This window comes from Triturus cristatus, chromosome 7 (genome assembly GCF_964204655.1).
Source record: "Triturus cristatus chromosome 7, aTriCri1.1, whole genome shotgun sequence".
NCBI classification, from domain to species: domain Eukaryota; kingdom Metazoa; phylum Chordata; class Amphibia; order Caudata; family Salamandridae; genus Triturus; species Triturus cristatus.
Window position 1 is genome coordinate 1,143,356,916 of NC_140590.1, and position 22,549 is coordinate 1,143,379,464.

The 22,549-nt window shown below is 44.1% G+C and overlaps 1 protein-coding gene across 1 annotated transcript in view; it reads left to right on the plus strand.

Annotated features, from left to right (window-relative positions):
* The first annotated feature begins 3,254 nt into the window (after nucleotides 1-3,254).
* DOK3 (docking protein 3) overlaps nucleotides 3,255-22,549 on the plus strand; it is a 76,891-nt gene continuing 57,596 nt past the window's right edge. Inside the window, exon 1 of the mRNA XM_085618328.1 lies at nucleotides 3,255-3,578. Within this exon, the coding sequence (XP_085474454.1) occupies nucleotides 3,522-3,578 (57 nt within the window). The 5' untranslated portion in view covers nucleotides 3,255-3,521. The remainder of the gene's footprint in view (nucleotides 3,579-22,549) is intronic.

A 22,549-nucleotide genomic window follows, 5' to 3' on the forward strand; every position in this document is an offset into this window, starting at 1 on the left:
GGTAGTGAGGGAGTCTGAGGAGTAGGTCATGAGTTGGAGGGGCTATGGAGAGATGAGGGGCACTGGTGGAGCGTGGCAGTGAGGGCATCCGAGGAAAAGGTCATAGTGGGATGGGCTATGGAGCGATAAGGAGCACTGGTCGAGGGTGGCAAGGACTGAATCCAAGGAGGTGGTCATGGGGTGTAGGGGGGCTACAGAGAGATGAGGGGCACTGGTGGAGGGTGGTAGTGAGGGATTCTGAGGAGGAGGTCATAAGGGGGAGAGGCTACAGAGAGATGAGGTGCACTGTTGGAGGGTGGTAGTGAGGGAATCCGAGGAGGGTGTAATGGGGGATGGGCTATGGAGCTATATGGGGCAATAGTGGAGGGTGGCAGTGATGGAATCCGAGGAGGTGGTCATGGGGTATAGGGGGGCTTCAGAGAGATGAGGGGCACTGGTGGAGGGTGGTAGCGTGGGAGTCTGAGGAGGAGGTCATGAGGGGGAGAGGCTACGTAGAGATGTGGGGCACTTTTGGAGGGTGGCAGTGAGGACATCCGAGGAGGAAGGCATGAGGGGGAGTAGCTATGGAGAGATGAAGGGCACTGTTGGAGGGTGGTATTAAAAGTATCTATGGAGAAAGAGGTCAGTGGTGGGGCACCAATAAAGACTTTTGCACTAGCACTAAAGCTGGCCCTGTCATGGCCTTTCTGTTTTTGTTTATTTAATTAGCAGTCTGGTCATTAGGGCCTCTGTGGAATATATTTTAAAGTGTGTGCTCATTTTTCTTTACTGTTATATTCAATGATTTAAGTTTGAGGGTAATTTTCCTAATGTTTTTACCGAGAATAATGAAAATGGAGTCGGATGGTGGCTGATATGGGGCTGGGGCCCAAGGTCAGCTGTGAACTAAGGTGCAGGGAAGATGGAGGGTAGAAAATGGATAATCAGGCCGGGAAGGGAGTGTGCTGCAGAATCCGGGGTCTCTGCAGGTAGTAATGAAGAGAAATTCTCTCTGAAGACTGGCAATGAGGAAGGCTGAGTAGTGTTATTTACCTTATACTCCCACCTCAGAAACCTCCTCTTCCCATCAAAGGGACCTTACATGGGATACATTAAAAAAGTAAAATGAAACGTTTGTTTCATTTTCTAAGAGCAGGCAGTGGTCTGTGGGACCACTGCCTGCTCTTAAAAAATATTTTTGCATCCATTCACAAAGAGGAAGGGATCCACTGGTGACTCCTTCCTCTTTCCGAGTGGCTTAGTAGGTGGTAAACTGCGAGTGTTTTTCAATTGCGGTTGCAAAACAATGATACATACAAATGCGCCTAGTTATTAGGAAGGGACGCCCTTGGAATGCCCCTTCCTAATACAGTCTTGCACAATAGCGTTTGTGCATACCAACACCCTTTTTTGCAGTCGCAAAACAGGCCACTGCAAAAACTGCAAAAAAGCTTGTACATCTGGCCCTTAGTAAACTAAAAGGCAAGTCTGTTGTTATGTGTGCCTTACTTGTGGCTTAGATTCTTAGTGCAGGTGAAGCACTATTGTAGTAGACTAACTCAAACAGAAAATGTGTTTTTAAATAAACTCCGTGTTGGGTGATAGGGCCCCGTGTGGTGTTGGTGCTCACTCTTAGCGGTATTATCCTAATTCATAAATAGTTGCTGTGGTGCTCAAGGGAGGGGGAAATCACCCACACCCACGATATGTGACCCCTAGGGATCTACCTTACAAGTGACAACAAGCCCAAGAACTCATACATCAAATGCTCGGGCTTGTTCTCACAGAAAATGTGTTTTGTACAGTGCACATCTAGAACACATGTATTTGAAGGTGCCCTCTTATGTGATGATGAATAAAGGAGGCTCAGGGAAATAAAGGTTTGGCTAGGATCACACAATTTGGCCAGGCATGGAAGCTAGGATTCATCCTAGGATTTCTAGTTTCACATTGTAATTCAGCAACTAAATGGGTTTCTCATTCTCCTGATTTGCATTACAGATTAATGCTTTATCTTTCATAATTTGACCATTTTAGCACATGGGAAAGAAGCTCACGAAAACCTATGTATGGATGAGTTTATAAGGGAGTTTTCAAAGAATATTAAAAGGTTACCTCTATGACTGGACTGCAAGTTTTGAAATGGTAGGTGTGAAAAATGCTGGCAGTTTTCATAAAATACAAATTTCTCTTTTTTCAAATGCGTTACTCTTTTTCAAGAATTTGTATCTTTGAAAGTACATCGCAAAAGAATGACAAGAAAGAAAATGTATCAAATTAAATTTGTGCAGAGAAATAAGTGTTGGACAAATTGCAACAAGTAAATAGCCAGCCTTTCTAATTCAATGATGTCAAGGCTTTCGTGTGGTAATAGGGACTTCCTTAATCTTGAACTGTTATAATATGCTTGGTATTCAAGTACTTGTATTGAAGCCTGGCCTGCTGGAATTCAAGGGTTTGCAGTTAGGTCCAGACATTGCTCTTACTCTCAAATAACTCTCCACATGCTCTGTATACACACAGAATCAATCCATGGTATCATGGTGACTGTTTGCAAGTAGATATGATGTAATCTAGGGCTTGTAGACTTCCTCCAGAAGCAAAAAATTGGGCCCGCAGTGCAGGGGTGGCTCTGCTTTCTCGCAGTGCAAGAAGTAGAAACATAAAATGGTAATAACTTTCAGTTATTACCATTTTTGGTTGCGGGTGGGCGGGGCTGCTCTGTGAGCAGGGCAGGGGAGGAGTGGTGTGCCTACTCCTGAGTGCGTATAGACTATTTGGTCGGCGCTCTGGGGCCGCTCAAACCAGTCATGCACACTCTGTCCTTCTCCATGCTGATTAATTAAAATTAATCTTATTAAATTAAACCCCAGCACGACACCCCTACAGCCCACCACCCCTCCCCCATCATGCCGGCCGTGACTGCTGCAGTGGCCCCCCGAAAGCACCCTTGGACTACCAAAATAAAAAATATTGGAGCCGGGCCTGTTGGTGACATGAAACCCTCTAATAATTTGAATTAAGGCTACACATCACCTCCTGTGCGTTGGTACGGACTGCGGCCTCACTGATGCTGCTGTGTTGGTGCTGTCTGATGGGAGGGTACCAATGAGAGCAAGGAGGGGAGATGGGATGCAGTAGATCTTTCAGTGGCTTAGAGACATTCAGCAAGACAACCCTGGCTTCGGCCCAGCGGTCACATCCTTCAAGCGGAACTGCGACCTGCCACCACAGGGCTTTCTATACTATATTTAAACCAACACCTCAAGGCAGGCATCCAAAACGGGGAAGTTAGCGAGAAGGGGAAGTTTAAAAAGAAGCATATGTACTGAGTATCTAGCATCCTGTGTGCCGCAGAACAACATTGCCCTGTTGGTGAGCACGAGCGCTGGAACTTCCTGCTGAGGGGGATTTCAAAGGGCAGCATCGCCGCAGCTCCTGCTGGGGGGAGCTACACCCTAACTTGCTTAGGGGGACGGAGAGCCTCTCTCGCGCCCGCTGCACGGGACGAGGCGCGTGCTAACAACCTGCCGTGGAGCACCATGGACAGTCTGGTGAAAGAGGGGGTTGTGTATCAGCAACACCACATCCTGGGAAAGGTGAGTTTTGTGAAGGGATTCAGGGTTGGGACAATGCGTTAAATTAAGTGAGATTAAAACAGATGAGGCGTCTTTTAGAGGGGCGTGGCCAAAAAGCGTAACTAGGACTCCTTTCCCAAAAGGCATCTCTTAAATTCCTGTGACTTCTCTGACCAGTTTAATTGTGTACCTGTGTGATTTTTCTGTAACTGCACCCACACACTGGAACATCTTCAGGATTTTGGGGGACCTTTTTTGGAATAGCTTTGAAATTATGATCCCATTCCATCTCTTTCGTGCCGAGGCACATTCGCCCAAATTCTAAATATGTTTACATCTAATATAGAGGGATATTGACGTGTGTTTTAAAAAATGTAACACAACATCAGCTCACTAATAGTACTGCAAATAAATGTCTGTAACATCTTCCCATTTCTTATATTGCATGTCCTGTTTTGATCTTTAAAAAAAACATTTTTAATGGTTGTTGCACGAAACATTCCTTTGCAAAATGCCTGTAATAGACTCTCACACTTCAGCCACCTTAAAAATAAATTAAAGGAAAACGGTGTTTAACCCCTTCCCCGCTCATGACGGAACCGTTCCGTCATGAGCCACGGTTGCCGTGTGCTCATGACGGAACGGTTCCGTCATGACACGCCCGTTGGCGGCCGCTCCGCCTACGCGGCGCTGTTTCCCCGCCTGTGCGGGGGGACAACGCAAATGGGCGGAGTCATGACGGAACCGTTCCGTCATGAGCACAGCTCAACTGTGGCTCATGACGGCGCGGCTCCGTCATGAGCACAGGCCCACCGCGCTGCCCCCTACCCCCCCCAGCGCTGCAGCGGAATGTCCGCAGCAGCGAAGGGGTTAAAACAATCTGTTTAAAAATTATTCAAGGTCATCGGGGCAAGACTCTTCAGAACAAAGGTGGCTTTATAACCCCCCCCCCCCCCACCCCCACACACCCTTTGAAAGGCTGGGGCCCTGGGCCAGAGCCCACTTTGCCCATGCTCTAAAATGTCTATGCCAACACATGTAACACAACAAAGAGTTTATCTCTTAAACATGCCAGACCTATTGGCCCTGCCAGCACCTGTTAGCAGTATCAATTAAATGATAACAATGGTTTTGTTGCTTATAATTAGAATTAAAATTGTTTCAATACTGACCATATGAGACTGTGAATCAGACATTGCTAAGGGCTGTTGGAGACTAAGTGCTCTTTGGAGTGTCTTGTAACTCTTGTTCTCCTCACTCCACTTTCTTGTGCACGCAAAGCACACTCTACTATAAAAACACATTTGTGACATATCTCTGCAGAGAGGCCAAGGAATGGATGTGCATGAAGGCTAAACATTTACGACCCACTGATTGACATTGTGAGAAACTTCCACTGCCTTCAGCCTGAGCACCAGAGGTCTCTCTTCTGCCCCCAGGAGCACCCACCCACAACCTGAACTATCCCAGACACAGCAGACGACTCTTTTCACTGAATGCACTATATAACCGTACTATGTTAAATGAAAAACTACAGAAACACACCATATGGAAAAAACAAATACTGTCAGGAGATGCAAGATGAAGTAAAACGTGAGATGATACTGAGACTGCATCACTGATATGAATTCCCTTAAGTGTTGTTACAGTGAATGTTAAGAAATTGGTCTTTTTTTGCCTGTAAAGTTAAGGTCATGGATATAGGGCCTGATACGGATACGTTTCAAAGTTTATATGTACTTACTGCTGCGTCTGAGACCAGTAGGATTTGGCCCACTTAAAGGCCTGCTAGTGGATGCGGCGGTGGGCGGGAGGAGAGAAGGTTGGTACACTGAGGTGGTGCTAAGGAAAAGAGGAATGGGGACTCCTGGAGACGGAGCGGGACCGAATCTCTGACCGCAAGCAGGGGCGTTGCTTGGTCACGATGACTGGGGGGGGGGGGGGGGGGTTTGAACTTCAGATTTCCCAACAATCGGGTGGGGACTTCTCTGTTAAAACATATATGAGAAGGAGGACTTGAGCTGGGCTTAAGGGGCAGTGGAAAAAGAAAGGAGTACGGATTGTTAGGGGTACACAATATACTCCAAACATAGAAGAGAGAGAGTGTGGGCGCGTTTTTGTCAGTGTGAGAGTGTAAAAGTCCCAGGTGAAATCTCACAGACACGTCACACCACCTAACTGAAAGCACTTGTACCCAACTATTTACTACAGAATACATTTTTTAGGGGGTTGTAACCAGGCCCGGCTCCAGGAATTTTTTGTTGGGTGGGCCATGGGTGCATTTGGATGGGCCACTGCGGGCCCAATTTGTCGCTTCTTGTGGTAGCCTACAAGCCCTAGATTACATTATATTTACTTGCAAACAGTCACCAGTATGCAACGGATCAATTCTGTGTGTATACAGAGCATGTGGAGAGTTATTTGAAAGTAAGAGTGATGTCTGGACGTAAGTGCAAACCCTCAAATTCCAACAGGCCAGGTTTCAATACAAGTACTTCCAGGCCCGATTATCCACTTTTCGACCATCCCTTTCCTGTGTGCCTTATCTCACAGCTGACCTTCGTGCCCCAGCCCCATATCAGCCACCATCCAGCTCTACTTTCATTATTCCCGTGAAAAACATTAGAAAAATCACCTTTAAACTTAAAACATTGAATATAGCAGTAAATATAATTAGCACACACTTTAAAATATGTTCCACAGTTGCCCTAATGACCTGATTGCTAATTAAATAAAAACAGAAAGGCAATGACATGGACGGTTTTATCGCTAGTGCGAAAGCCTTTTTTGGCGCCTTAACAATGAACTTTTTCTCCGCAGATACCATTACTACCACCCTCCAACAGTACCCTTCATGTCTCTGTTGCCTCCTCTCATATAAATTTCATTTGTTGTATAGCTCTACTCATATCAGTGTAGGGTGTCACAGTACTTTACATCACACACACATTATACAGAGACAAAAAATCATACAAGTATGTAATTTCGACTATTGGGAATGTCACATGAGCCAATGAGGATTACAAGGTGTAGGAATTACATGTCATCCATACTGGTGGGCAGTATATTTTAAGAGGGTTTGGGCTGGGGAAGCACAAACTCAGGATTTAAAGCATACACCAGTGGTTGGGGTTTGGCTTTACTAATAAAAATGTATATCGACCCAAACTCTTTTTAGCAACATTAAAATAATGAAAGACTGGGGAATTTCTAACTTTATAGTAACACAAAAAAAGTGGAGTTCTAACTATACCATTCATGTTTGTATGCAGCTCTTTGTTGACAGTTCATAGTCCTATTTTAGGATTGTAACTTCTGATCTGCAAGTAACACAAACATCTCTGTGACAAAGGCAGTAACCCACTGAGCTACCCAAATAAAATACAGCTTATCTGCATTTCAAAACTACCAACAGGCAAAGGACTGCTCTCCAGCAGGATCATTAATCACCAGTTCTCTGGACATGTTTTATTGTTGCCTTGCATCCATGGCCATGATAATGATGTGCCTTGCAGGGCCTGTGCAGATTTTTAAAATAAAAACAAACAGTAATACATTCTCTTACCTACTCCTTGTGTCACAGCCTGATTTGATATGCAGCTGCAGGAGTCAGGAAAGGTGAATCAGAATAAACAAACTTCTTTTCTCAAATGCTGAACAGAAATGGAAATATTCACGCAGCAGCACAGGATGGTAGGCAAACGTTATGTAGGCAAAAGTTACTCAGTGTCAAATAAAGAATCTGTTCCCTTCGCCATGCCCCTATTGTACTCCCAGAATATGAAGAAAAACAACGTTTGGAGGAACGTTTTAAATTAAAGTGCCCATTTTCTATTGGCATTCATATCCTCACTGCGAGGGCCAAGGCTCATGTTTGGGTGGGCCAGGCTCATGTTTGGGTGGGCCTGGCCCACCCGGCCCACTCTCTAGAACCGGGCCTGGTTGTAACACACCAATCACCCCATCTGAAGCTGCGTCCCTGACTGTAATTTAGCAGACAGTTATGTTTATCAAAATATTCCTGGAGATATGTGACCACAATCTACTCTAACACCTCATCCAAGACTGACAGATTGGTGATGGGAAAATAATTGAGAACAGAAGGTCACGTTTATGTATATATTTTTTAAGTGATGTTATGGCTTTTGTGCGGTGAAGAAGGTTTTACCAAGCTTCACTGGCACACAGCGTGGCTACAGTATGTGCAGAAGTTTCCCTCACAAAGAGAAACGTTACAAGGCAGGTCTTCACAGCAGGGCCCGACTGGGAACCAAGAGCAGCCCAGCTGAAAAGTTTAACCCAGCCCCCATTTCCTTCTTGTTTCTTTCTTTCCACTCTGTGTACTTTTCTTTCTCTTCCTGTCTCTTTTTTTGCCTACTATGACTACAGCCACAAAGCCTGGGGAGCTGAAGGCAGAGGTTATGATTACTTACTGGAAATTGCATCACTCCAAGTACGTTTTTCACCTAAATTAACTAACCCCTCCACCCGCCCTGTTATGACCAGGCCGGCCAACTGTATTAGGTGGGGGCTTGTCTCAACTAAAACAGGAGGTCTCAAGGGGGGGGAGGAGCTGCTCTACTTTTACGGATATCCCGTCCGCCAAAATATAAATCCCATTACATTCTATCGGATTTATAATTCAGCGAACAGCATATCCGTCACCGTTGTGATGGAGTAACCCGTCTGCTGAGATCTAAATCAAGTCCTCGGTAATTAATTAGGGTGAAAAAGTTATGAGGAGGCAGGGGCGTAACATAGGCCCCCGCAGCCCACGCAGTGCGGAGGGTCCCGAGCCACAGGGTGCCCCCTCCGCACCGTACTCAGTCCTGAGAGCTCCATAGGAAATACAGAGTGGGGGCCCCTTTATGTACCTTAAGAAGGGTCCCCTCAACTTTCGTTACGCCTGTGTGAGGAGGTGATGGACATTTAAAAACTGGTCTCCAAGGGTTCAAGCGCTGCGGGGAAATGCTCGATAGACTAAATGGCTAACCCAGCCCCGGTTGGCAGCAGTACACGCGCCCCTCATGTGCACAAAACAGTTACAGCACAGGTAACAACAGTGCATGTTTCCTCAGACCCGCAGAATAGATTAGTATTTGCTGCCTCAGTGGTGGATTCCCTCACATACACAGAACAGCAGTGACATTGGCAGCTGCAGTGCACGTTGCACTCTCACAAAGAGCAGACGCAGTGAGTGCAGTAACAGCATAAACGTTCCTCCCTCACAGAAATGGTACAACACACATGAGCTGTGCAAGCTTAAAGCCCTCACAAAAAAAGAAGCAGTGTGAGCTAATACTCTTGCAAAATAGCAACAGCAGTGGGAGCTTATCATCTCGTAAAATAACAGCAGCAGTTCAAATGTATCCCCTCACAAAACAGCAGCAATGCGCGCTTATCCCCTCATAAAATACCAGCAGCACTGCAAGCTTATCCCCTCACAAAATAGCAGCAGTGTGAGCTTATCCTCTCACAAAATACAAGCAGCAGTGTAAGCGTATCTTCTTGCAAACTGACAGCAGCAGTGGGGTCTTATCTGCTCACAAAATAACAGCAGCAGCGCAACCTTATCATCTCACAAAAGAACAGCAGTAGTGCACGTCTATCCTCCCACAAAATAATAGCAGCAGTGTGCACTTAGCCTGCCACAAAATTACAGCAGCAGTGCACATTTATCCTCTCACAAAATAACAGCAGAAGTGCGCGCTTATCCTCCCACACAATAATAGCAGCAGTGTGTGCTTAGCCTGCCACAAAATTACAGCAGCAGTGCTGATGTATCCTCTCACAAAATAACAGCAGATGTGGACGCTTATCCTCCCACAAAATAATAGCAGCAGTGTGTGCTTAGCTTGCCACAAAATTACAGCAGCAGTGCTAATGTATCTTCTCACAAAATAACAGCAGACTTGGACGCTTATCCTACCGCAAAATATTAGCAGCAGTGTGTGCTTAGCTTGCCACAAAATTGCAGCAGCAGTGCTAATGTATCCTCCTATAAAATAATAGCTGCAGTGTGTGCTTAGCTTGCCACAAAATTACAACAGCAGTGCTAAAGTATTCTCTCACAAAATAACAGCAGAAGTGGACACTTATCCTTAACCTTGCAACAAGTGGAACTAAAAATCCATTCTTTGTGTGAAAAGGGAAACAAAACCCTTAAGCGAACCCCATGTAAGGGTACCACGGCTTACAGTGTGGACATGGGCAAAAAGCCATACCTAGCGTGAAAGGGAACAAACCCCTTAAGCCAACCCTCATGTAAGGGTGCAGTGGCTTACAGTGTGGACATGGGCAAAAAGCCATACCTAGCGTGAAAGGGAACAAACCCCTTAAGCCAACCCTCATGTAAGGGTACAGTGGCTTACAGTGTGGACATGGGACTAAAACCCATACCTAGCGTGAAGGGGAACAAACCCCTTCGGCCAACACTCATGTAAGGGTACAGTGGCTTACAACGAGGACATGGGACTACAACCCACGACCACCCACTTGAAAGAGTACGAACACAAACTGTAAAAAATTGACAAACAATTTCCATCATAAATCCCAAGTAGGACAGAAACATGCCAACAAACAACAAATGGCCAGAACCAATTTTAGAATGTTATAATAACATAAACACAGCCATCACCTAAAACCTATTACACACGCAGGTGAGTGACCTCTCAACAGAGATGTGTTACTGTGGGCACACACTGGTGCAGTGCACGCCACAATTGTTTGACAACCACATAAGTAAAATAGAATGTCACTAACTGAATAGCACTGTGCCACGATGTTGCCAGTCAATGTGAAGGTGGCCCACCATGACCTTAAGAGAAACATACCGAACCACAGTACTTACAACCTCCAGTCTAGATATTCTCTGGAGAATTGACTGGTAGACAAGCCCAAAGACTGTGGAGACAAAACTTAATGAAGAAACAGGAACCAGCAAGCAGGAATGTTGACAGGCTGAAAAATCACGCGTCAACAGTTCCTCAATATGCTCCCCAACACTTGCAGAAGAATTTTGGTCATAGCGACTGGCCAATGATGTTTAAAAATGCGTTAAGCTGCAATCGAACAGGAATCACAATAGAGAACAGAAATGTTACTGCATGAAAGCGTCTCTCAGCAGCTGGGAGCTGCATGGCAACCATAACAGAGGAGAAGAGGCTCCACGCGACACAAGACAGAAGGTGAGACGCGCTTGGTTGGATTGTCTCTTGGCCCCTTTTGAAAATACTTCACATGCTTGAAAAGGCCCATGCTCCCAACCGCTCACAGTTTAAAATGAACAACTGACCAAATGTGACTCACCAAGAAAGTGCGCATCTTACTTGCTTGAAACCTCCATGCGTCTCCTCAACAATGAAAATATCAAGGAGCACGTTAAAGAGATACAAAACATGCTCAGTAGCACCGCTTGCCTCTGGGAACGAACCAGACAAACGTTACAGCTCTGTGCAGCTACTCATTTCCATTGATTCAAAGTCCCGTAGTGGCAAACACAAGTGCGCTGCAAAATAACAACCAGAAAGTGTCTCCAAAAGTAACTGCGCCCTGGAAGAGGGGAACATGGTGGTGGGCTGACGCCGGCCACGCGAGCTCCCGGTCCGAGAGAGGAGAGAAATGGAGCTTTACTGACAAAACAACCTGAGCTAACAGTTATATGCATGCGGTTTGATTAGGTGAGGCAAGAAGATATTTACATGCTTTAAAAATAGAGGAAAGTGTCATTTAAAACGGACTTACCCGAGTGGACGGCGCTTATGGGTTTGGACCCGGAGTCACAGAGCTTGATTTGGCAGCACGCAGCGCGTCTCCTGCGAAAGACTCGCGCGGCATTAGCGGCAGCGGGCTTCCGGGTCGATAGAGGCAGAGGAAGCACTGAACGCTGGTTACTGGAAGCAAGAGTTTTTGGGATCAGAGTGGAGAGCGTGGAGAGCTGTGAGGGCTAAGTGGTGCAGTCCATGCGCCGAAACACAAAAGTACAGGAGCAAGTGTGGGATACGTCTGGAGGTAGGAGAAATGAGAAGACCGGTGGATTACATGTACAGGGGCGCACACGGGAGGTACTGAGACTGATGGAAAAGGAGCCTCCATCGAAGGTGCTACACTCAGTTTCAGAAACAGGAGAGGGGAGTGGTGATAGGGTCATTGAGAGTCTGGGTCTAGGGGTAAATCTTCCCCTAATTAACTCCATAACCAAGTTAGTCTCTATGGAGCAAGGAGAAAGTACTGTCAAAATTGTACCTACAAACAATGAAATACGAGTGAGGAGCTGTTACCAGCTGTGGTCGCTCCCGGAGGGTAAAGGAGGTAAGGGAGGAGGTATTAGGGAGCAGGCTGTTAAAGAGGCTGTAGCGATTTCCTCTAAAAAGAAGGTTTCGAAGTCGGGAGGGAGATTAAGACGCTGTGGCCCAAAGGAAGTGCGTGTGCCTGTTAAGCCTTCACCATCACTAAGATCATATTTCAAAATTAAGGAAAAGGTCGAAATCTCACAAGCAAAGGGGAATAAGGCAACAAGACAGTCACAAGTAGCTCCACTTCCCTTGGAGAACCGATTCACTCCACTGGCAGGAACAATACAGGGGGAAGAGGAACAGGGGGACGAGGAAAGGGTCGAAAATTCAAGTTCGGAAATAAACCCCAGCTCTAGTCCTAGTCTTCGTTCTAGCCATGCCCCAAGCCTCAATATGGAACCATCTCAAGGTAGTAGTAAAGTGGGGGAGGTGGAGAACTCCAAGCAGAGTGACCGCAGTTCATGTGGCAATGAAGCTGAAAATTCAATGGAAATGATGTTTTTGAACCTGAGGTGGGATATCTTCACGAAATTCGAGATATCCGAGACAAGTCAAAAAGCGATTCGAGACAAATGTGAGGTACTAGAGGAGAAACTAAATGACCTTGCGCAGCGTACCAGAATTTTGGAAGGGGAGGTCAAATCATTATCAGTTGCAGTTTCGGGAAATTCTAAGGATATTGAGTCATTAAAAAGACAGAATAGATTGTTGCAAGTTGACTTAGAAAGGTTGGAAACACAATCCCGACGTAGCAATTTAAGATTCCTCAAAATTCTGGAGGGGGCAAGAAAGGAGATGTTAAGACCTTTATATGTGGCCTCCTGAGAGAGGAAGTTCTGAAGGATAGACCAGAAATTGATTGGGAGAAGGAGATACAGAGAGCACATAGAGACCCCTTTAAGTTGAACTCAGATAGGAAGACTCCTAGAAAGATTTTGAGAAACTTTTTGACATTCGCCGTGAAAGAGTTAGTGCTGGGACGGGCTCTGAAGGAGGGTTCCTTAAGCCATGAGGGGTATACTTGTCAAATAAGATCAGACCTTGGTAAGAGGATGGCACAGAGGCAGTGGGAACTGGGCACCAGAATGAATGAGTTACAAAGTACGAGAGCTCAGGTCCAGTTGAAATTCCCAGCAATGCTAAAGATAATGTAGCGAAACAAAATGTATAATATTAGTAGTCCAGAGGAAGTGGATACTCTTATATCACAGATGGAGTGATGAGTTGTTAGTTTATGTTTATAGGGTATAAGTTCTCTGAAGATATCTATAACAGATGGTAGCATGTTCATAGATAGATGTTACAGATAGGTTGATTTATTTTCTTTTTCAATTTACTCTATGTTCTCTTCTCGGTGCGGGACAGGAGGATCGCAAAGGGCGGATTGTATTGCCCAAGGTATGGGCAGGGGGGAGGGGGGACTGGGGGCACTGGGTGTGGGGAGCAGTGAGAGAAAAATAAAAAAAAAGATTTGTCCTCATTAGACTATCTCTTGAAAGGTTAGAGAAAAATTCTAGGTCTAAAAAGATTATGAGTTGGAATCAAGATCTATTGTGTAAGAATTGGTGTTATAAAATTAGAGTTGACAAATCAAAAGTAGCCAATTTTCTAACATGGAATGTAAATGGATTGAGATCTAGAAGGAAGGTGTCATGGGTTATAGAAATTTTAAAGAACAGTGTGGCCCAAATCATATTACTACAAGAGACTCATCTAGAAAGAAATGATTTCAGGCACTGTTTTGATAAACTTAGATGGGTCCAAGAGGTAGAATGCTCAGACCAGAAATGGAGCACTAGGGGAGTGGCCATCATTATTAAAAGCAATAACGGAATAAGATTAGTTAAATATGAATCTGACTGTTCAGGCAGGTGATCAGTGGCAACTCTTCTAATTCAAGGTAGGCCATTGGTCTGTGCTGTATATTATGGGCCGAATAATGATAATCCAGAAGCCCTGATTAAGATGGAATCCTGTTTATTAGAGCCAACAGCCACTATTGTATTAGGAGGAGATTTTAATCTAGTTCTGAATAAAGGATTAGATAGGACCTGAAAAGTTAAGTATACTAACCCACCAAGAATGATCTCCAAATTAAAAATTATGATGAAGGAATTTAATCTAATTGTCATTTGGCGTACCAAGATGGGGGAGATTAGAGAGTTCACCTTTTATAGTAAAAAGTATAGGCATCACTCCAGTATAGATTACTTTTTATTAGATCATGAACTATGTGGAGAGGTAGTTGAGGTAGCTCATACTCCTGCAATATTGTCAGATCACTCCGCAGTAGCTATGGCTTTAAGGATACATCAAAAAGAGGGGCAGAGAAGATGGACTATTAGATGAGGATGTGGTTCGTAATTTAAGGGAAAAACTTGAGATTTACTTTCACGCTAAAAAAAGGATTGGCAGAAAATCAAAATAGTCTGGGATGCCTATAATGCATATTTAAGAGGGGTTTTAAGATCTATAATGGTGGGGAAAAGAAGGGTGGTGAAGCAAGAAGATGAGTACAGAATTAAAGAGATTAAGGAAAAAGAAGGAGAACTACAGAAGGTTTCAATGGAGGATGCAGATAGTGTGCAAGTTTTGAGTAAAGAGTTAGAGAGGTTACAAGTAGCATTCCAGGCACAGATAGATAAGAAAATACTTGATAAATGGAAAGCTTATAAGTTTTACATTTTGCTTACGGAGAAAAATGTAGTTCCCTATTAGCCTGGAAGACCAAGGCAGATAGAGCCAGGAATACAATTCGGAAGCTAATCAGTAGGAGATCAGGGAAAGTACTGCATGCTAATGCAGATATATGCGGAGAGGCCTGTAGTTTTATGAGTGACTTATATAGCGAAGATATCCAATTGGGCCGCGAGGGTATAAAAGAGTAGCTAGGATTGACGACACGCCCACAGTTAACTAATGAACAACAGAAAGTCCTAGAGGGAGAGATCACGGATGGAGAGGTAAGACCCCAGTGTAAGAAAATGGTAAAGGGAAAGGCAGCCGGGCCAGATGGTCTCCCTGCTGAGGTTTTTCTTTGTATTATAGATATAATAATTCCAGTTCTAAAAGATCTATTTAATCTGATATACATGGATGAGGCCACAGTAACTTTGATTTTAAAACCAAATAAGGATCCGCAGAGAGTGGATTCGTACAGACCCATATCCCTATTGAATACGGATTACAAGATCTTTTCCGGAGTTATAGCATCCTGAGTAGCCAAGGTCATAAAAGAGGTTATTCACCCCAATCAAAGAGGTTTTTATACCTGGGAGGCAGCTTAACGAATTAACATTTCAGTGGATGGGGGTGGTAGACACGGCGGAGCCTCGGAATTTACCCCTAACCATAGTAGCTGTGGATGCAGCCAAAGCTTTTGACCAGGTGCATTGGGCTTATCTCTGGAGGTCCTTACTTAGCCTTGGCTTTCCGCAGAATATGGTTAGGGCGGTGCAAAATTTGTATTATGGCGCTAAGGGGGAGTTGTCAGATTGGTTCAATATTTTTAGGGGGACAAAACAAGATTGTTCCCTGTCCCCACTTCTTTTTAATTTGATATAGAGCCATTAGCCAACTTGATAAGAGCAGACTCCACCATCCTTCCTTTTAAATCATATGATTTTGAAGTCAAATTAGCATTATATACAGATGATTTGATGCTGTTTACAAGTAACCTGCAAGACGCTATCCCCAATCTGATGAGGAAGGCGGAGTCATTTGGTCAGGTCTCTGGGTATAAAGTGAATATAGGAAAAACTGAGATAATGAAATGGAACCAGGATCTGCCGAGTCATGGGGTAAAAGCACAAATACGGTATCTTGTGGTTTTAATTACACAGAAGATGGAGGATATTACAAAAACGAACTGGAAGAAAGTTAGCCAGGAAGTAGCGGGGTGGTTGTTAAAATGGGCGAACTTACCTTTAAATATCTATGGTCAGGTAAACCTAGTAAAAATGATTATCCTTCCAAAAACCACTTTTCTCTTGAACACTATTCCACAAGTTTTTCAGAAGGAAGATATAGCTAGACCCCAGGGGAAAATAGGAAGTTTTATTTGGGCGTCTAAAGGTCCCAGGATAGCCTGGAAGAAATTGAGGAGAAGGCTAGAGGTTTGGGGATTGGCACTTCCAGATTTACTTGCCTATTGCTATGCCTTCCATTTTAAAAGTGTGTGCATGCTTGCCAATAAGATAGATAAGTCATCGATTGGCTTACTTTTTGAAGCTATGTTAGTGGATATTCCGTAAAGTCGACTGCATTTCCTTTTTAAATATGGAGACCCTAAGTTTTAAAAAGTGCAGCTAAAGATCTTGAAGTCCGCATTAAACACGTGGACGTATTTGAGGAAAACACTGAGTGTTCCTTTTTTTCATCTTGGGCACCGATTTGGGATTTCCCTGGACCCCCGGAATGTCTGAGGGATCAACTTAGTCAGCCCTTGAAATCCGGGGGTATCTGTTATTGGACAGACCTTAAGGAAGGCTCCAACATAATGAGCTAGGAATCTTTGAATAATCTGACAAAGGGGCAGCTAACAAGGTTTAAATCCTACCAGTTGAGCTCTTGGTGGGTGACACAAGACTGGGCTAAGGAAGAGGAGTCAAAATTCAATCAGGTGAAGAGAACTGACCAGTGGAAAAAGGAAATTTCTTTTTGGTATTGGGCTTTCCTGGAAACAGATATGGAGATTGAAGCTGAAATCTAAAAATTGTGGGGTAAAGAGTTTGGTGAGAGAGATCTGATGCAAATGTGGTGTGATTCATATGGTATCTTACGAAAAGTAGTAAAACCAGCATCACTTAAACGTAACCATCTATTTACCACCTATAGAGTTTATTGGTCTTTTGCCAAGCTGTCCAAGGTTTCTAATAGTATATATAACTGCCCAAGATGTATGCTGGTAGCAGCAGATGATGTGCATTTATTTATGCTATGTCCAAAAATATCATCATATTGGAACTTAGTCTGTGACTTTGTAGGAGAAATCATCGGGACACAGAATAAAGTAAGCCCTCGCCTAGTTTTCTTTGGGCTAAATTCGGAGGAAGAAGTACAGCTCTCAGTGGTTAGCTCAAAGCTTCTGTTCTATGTAATCTTGTTAGCAAGGCGTGAGATCTGTAGACTACGGAAATCGGAAAGTCCTCCCTGTTTTACTGAGTGCCTTAGAAATATCATATATACCAGTGAGTCGGACATGGCATGTGATCCAAGTAGCAAGGAAGAAATCTGGGCTCCGTTGGTAAGGTGGAGAGAGAAGACAATGTGAGTCCTATGATTAAGCCAATCCGGCCATGGTATCTCCCCTTTCTTTTCCGGTGGTCTCAGTATGTAACGGAGATGGAAGTGGAAGCAGCAGTTTACTTGTGGGTCGTTACTCTTTCTTTCGCTCTTGGGTCAACGGTCTGGTCCCCCCCTTGTAAGACCTAGAGGGATTAGAGTACACCCTAGCAAGAATGTTGGCAGAATGAGGACAAAAAAAAACTAAACAAAAAAGTAACTGCACCTGTATACTCCATACAAGTCTACTGGCCATAACGGTAGCACTCTTGTTCCTCCAGAGCGAAGGCCAGCTAACCAACATGGCCAGGAGCTTGAAAATACATTGTGCAGGTATCTCCCATCTAACGCACACATCCAGATGACAAAGTAGGTTGTCAGTTTTGCTGTGATATAGACATGCTTGCTGTGAATGTACCACAAATTTGTGCAGCATAACACTCAAATGTCCTAGATGATCTCATTGTGCGCAGCATTCATATTAGCGATGGCATGTAGAATGTCAAAAATAATGATGCTTACTTCCCTTGAAGGCGCAGTTCTTGTAGATATGTGTCACGTGAACAAAATACAGCACGCTTTGGCTTGGGCTGTCCGATGTAATGGACACTGGTGGGGCTGCAAGGCGTGCTGTTCTTGTTTTCTTAGTTTCCATTGTGGCTTCTTAGGTTTCAAGATCTCTTGTGACTCAAACTTGTTGCGAATCTTCTTGTGTGTTGTCAGCACTTGTTGCTCTTGAAACTTCTTCTCAACATGTTGACATTTTATAGTTGTCATCTTAAGCTTCCTTCAGACCAACTTTTGTGCGTGAGGAAGTCTCCAACTCATCGCCAAAAATAATGTAGTAACGTAGTCCACGTTGTTAAGATGTTGATGAGTAGGTTTATTGAAGTAGATCATAATGTAGATGTGATCCAGTGCAGCAGCCCCACCAGGAGCAGCCTGCTAGCTACTCTGCCCATCCACCAACTGTCACCACTCACACAAGTCACCCAAGCATTCCACTAATAGCCCACGCACCAACATTCCACACAGAACACTCACACTGGCTGAGCAGTTAGGAACAAGATAACAGACAACATTATAACACAACATGAAGATACTACACAGTGCTAATGTATCCTCCCACAAAATAATAGCAGAAGTGCTCGCTTATCCTCCCACAAAATAATAGCAGCAGTGTGTGCTTAGCTTGCCATAAAATTACAGCACCAGTGCTAATTTATCCTCTCACAAAATAACAGCAGAAGTGCGCACTTATCCACCCACAAAATAATAGCAGCAGTGTGTGCTTAGCTTGCCACAAAATTACAGCAGCAGTGCTAATGTATCCTCCTATAAAATAATAGCAGCAGTGTGTGCTTAGCTTGCCACAAAATTACAGCAGCAGTGCTAATGTATCCTCCTATAAAATAATAGCAGCAGTGTGTGCTTAGCTTGCCACAAAATTACAGCAGCAGTGCTAATGCATCCTTTCACAAAATAACAGCAGAAGTGCGCGCTTATCCTCCCACAATATAATAGCAGCAGTTTGTGCTTAGCTTGCCACAAAATTACAGCGGCTGTGCTGATTTCTCCCCTCACAAAATAGCAGCAGCGGTGCAAGCTTAATCCTCCACAAAATAACAGCAACTGTGTGTGTGTGTTTATAATCCAATAAAATAACAGTTTACACCCCACTGAAGCAGCAAAAAGTGCTAGCTTCCCTCAGATCCAGAACAGGCGTGGCAACAATGCAAGCCCCACTCCCTCCAGATCCGGTGTAGCATGACAGCAGCTATAAAAGTTTCTTTCCCTCACAGAAATGGAGCAGCGTCGCAGCAGCAACACACACTTCCCGCCCTCACGGAACATGTTCCTCATAGTCAGCAGTAGCATGCAGTGATGCACTGTTGCTTAATCCACTGAGGTTTCCCACCAGAGGACCTGACAAATGAGGGGTGGCTGAGCCAGCTCTATTATCAGTTCTTTGCACGTGGACAATGGGACAATCTACACTGGAACATGTAACGATGCTGCAAGTTTTCTCTACTTATCCATTAATACCCTCCTCCTCTTCCCCTTCTCCTGTTTTATCCAAACTATGCCTCCTCTTCTCTCTCGACTTACTTCTTCTTACCTCCTTTTCAAAGTCTGCAATATCCAAGGGTCTCAACTTTTAAGTAGTTGGCAAAATGATTTTTCGCTCCCTTTTCACCTCTATCTCTTTACCTCAGTGTCTCTCCAACCTCTATATATCTTGATCTCTGACACAATTGCTCTACCAATTCCTGACTCAAAACTCTCTACCTCTCTATATATCCTTCTTTCTCCTCACCTATCACAGGGAGAATGCCATTACCTCATTACTCTGCCTCCCTCTTATTCTTCACCTCAGCTTCCCCTATCTACCTTGCCTTTCCGTCTCACTTATTTTTTTTACCTCACGTTTCTCTACTTCATCTCTCTGCCTCCCTATCTTATTTTAACACCACTATCTACTTCGCCAATCAGTAAATCCATGACCCTGCTGCCTCATTTGTCTATCTACCCCTCTCTGGCTACCTTTATTTCACTTCTCTATACCACCCCCTCTCTTTCGCTGCCTCAACTATCTTTCTGTCCCATGTGTTTCTCCTTACTTCCTCACTCCTCATTTACCTCACGTATATTTCATCCTCTATACCTCACTGGTGTCTTTTTCGCCTCTCTCTCAAATGCACCTCTTACTATCCAAATTATTCTAACTCTCTCTCTCATAATCTCACCGTTCTCGATACCACTCTCTGTGCCTACCTCTCTATGTCTCTTACTCTGCTCTCTACCCTTCCCTATCTCTGATCCTCTGTTTTCAATTCAGCTCTCTCTTTCTCTCTTCCATATATTTCACCTCTCTCTCTCTAAATCTCATCTCTATGTTTGCCTACTTTTTTGATCAATCTTTCTCAATATGACAACCTCACCACTATCTACCTTTCTGACACTTCTCTTTGTACCTCTCTGCTCCCCCATCTCTCTGCCTCATTAGATCTCATCTTAGAGAGCGCATGTGCTGCCGACCTGCGAGATCTTTTGTTTCTTGAGAAAAAGTTAAAATGGGATTAGAACCCCCCATTACATATCATTGGTTTGCTTCATTGTTACTCTCATTTCCTTCCTTGTCATTGGTCAGCGCGTGTCAGTTTCACTTTGTTATTTTCTATGTTTGTCTGGTCATTAGAGTATGGACCAAGTACTCATTGCATGATTAGTGTCCTTTCACCACTTGCGCTCTGATTCAGGTACTTTTTATTTCTTGCTTCCTCCATTGTACTTGCTTCCTTGTCGTCATTGCTTGACCATTGTTCATCGCACCAGCCGTATCCTATTGTTGTTGTTTGCTCTCCTCCCCCTCCCTTCCAGTCCTTGTTGTTTGCATCCCCTCCCGTCGTTGTTGATATCGTTGTCTTTTTTCTATGACAGTCTTAGTCTTGCTTCCACACTGCGATGTAGTATTCGTGTTTCTTTGCAACTGGAACCCCTTCGAAGTACCTTCCTGCTTTGCAAGATACAGTAAAGGATATATATACACAAGCCCTTAATTTAAAAGGCATGCAAAACATCTTTTGAGTGATTATCATTGGTAGGTACTCCCTAGCAGATGCTCCTATGCTTTGAGACGGCCAGTTGTGTGCCCTCTGATTCCCAGAAGCATAAAACCCAATTTCTAATCCCATCATAAGGCTCTGCCGTTATGGGTTACATACAGGTCCATATGAACCAGTCGCCCACCCCACAGCAGGCAAATGGGACGATTTCTTAGCTAGGCCACTATCCAAAAACGGGCAGTAGCGCTTCGGTTGAACCAACAGAGCTGGTCTTTCCATACAAGCAAACTTGACAGTCGCTTAGGGTGGAAGAGTAAGTACAGCGCCAAAATGGAGGACAGAAAAATCATAGTAGAAATCTGAGTTTGTGGCGGCCTAGAGTGGTAGCTGCTTTAGGTCTGCTCCTGGAAGTTGGTCACTTGTCGTGCTGTGATGCTCAACCCCTGTGCCATGCAAACAATGACCACTCTTTTAGTCTCATCCCTGTGATCATGCAGCTTTGACAAGTTTGTCATATTATAGGGTTTGGGTTTACCCAGTGGTCGAAGTGGGTAGGATCTGAGGGGCACGATGTGCCCCATACTTGTTTAATTTGAGAAAAACAGCCCTCCTACTTTTTATCAAAAGACAACTGTTCTGATGACGGTTAATTCCGAGTAGCTCATGAGCTGTTGGTAGCTCTCCAGCTACCTGTAAGTAGGTCTCCTGTGTGCAGTCCACCCTACTAAATTAGAGGCTTTTACATGGTTGAATTAATATAAGTATACAAAAATTGAGTGTATTCAAGATGAGAATTTGTGTAATTGCAGAATTCATATGCAATGTTTGGAGAAAAACGGGTAAATTTCCAAAATATATTATAAACTGATATTTCAGTGATAAATCTTGTGGCATTGGGGTGGCTTATATCTAATTTATTACCTTGGTGGCGGGGGCGTTGCGGCCATAGCTATTATGTTTTACTCACGTAGAGGCTCTCAAAATTGACAAAGCCTTGTCTACAGTACTGCTGGTAACCTTGTCTGTTGCACAGAGAGGATCACAGCTGTTAATCCTGTAGGTGGTGGCCAGAAATGTAATCTTGAATAACTTGGTCACTATTACACCAATATTAATGTTAGTAGCTCGGGATGATTTTCATCTAACATAAGTAGCTCTCATTAGTAAATCGGTTGGAGACTCGTGCCTTGGATTGTTGGTAGTCACCCGTGGCACTTATTTATGTCGCCCATATGGTCCTCATAGCCTTTTCATTGCATGTTACCTCCTAGATTGCAAACAGATAGACAGCTTTTTGTCTTATTTCACTGTGGGTGATTCAGCTGCTTTGTAAGATGCATGAGTTGAGTTCACACTGTATTACTTATCGTTGTGATTCTTTCAAGGACATGGAAAATGTCAGTAAAGAGTGCCACACAAACAATGTGGCAAGTGCAGAAAATATTCATGTGGAAAAATGCTGCCGCCGAACTATTGTTCTTGCATGCTGTATTATTAAAAAGTGTAATGACTACTTGTTTGTGTTGCTGCGTACAAACTTGAATAGTGCACACATCTGTCCTCGCGTTTGGAATGGACTGTGCTTGTTTTTCCACGCTGACTGTATGGCCACCATCCATTAGAGAAATCCATTTTTACACCGATACAAGTCCAATTTTGTTAATACATTTCTAATTAGCTCTCTTGTCCTTCTAATGCCCTCCAGTTTGCATACCTCTAATGCTGTCTTCTGCAGCAAATTAAAGACTCTGGGCATGATGTATCGAAAGGGTTTTACCCATTGTGAGTCTATGGGTAAATGGATTAATAAAGGGCCAGACGTATCAAAGGGCTTTGACCATTCTGTGTC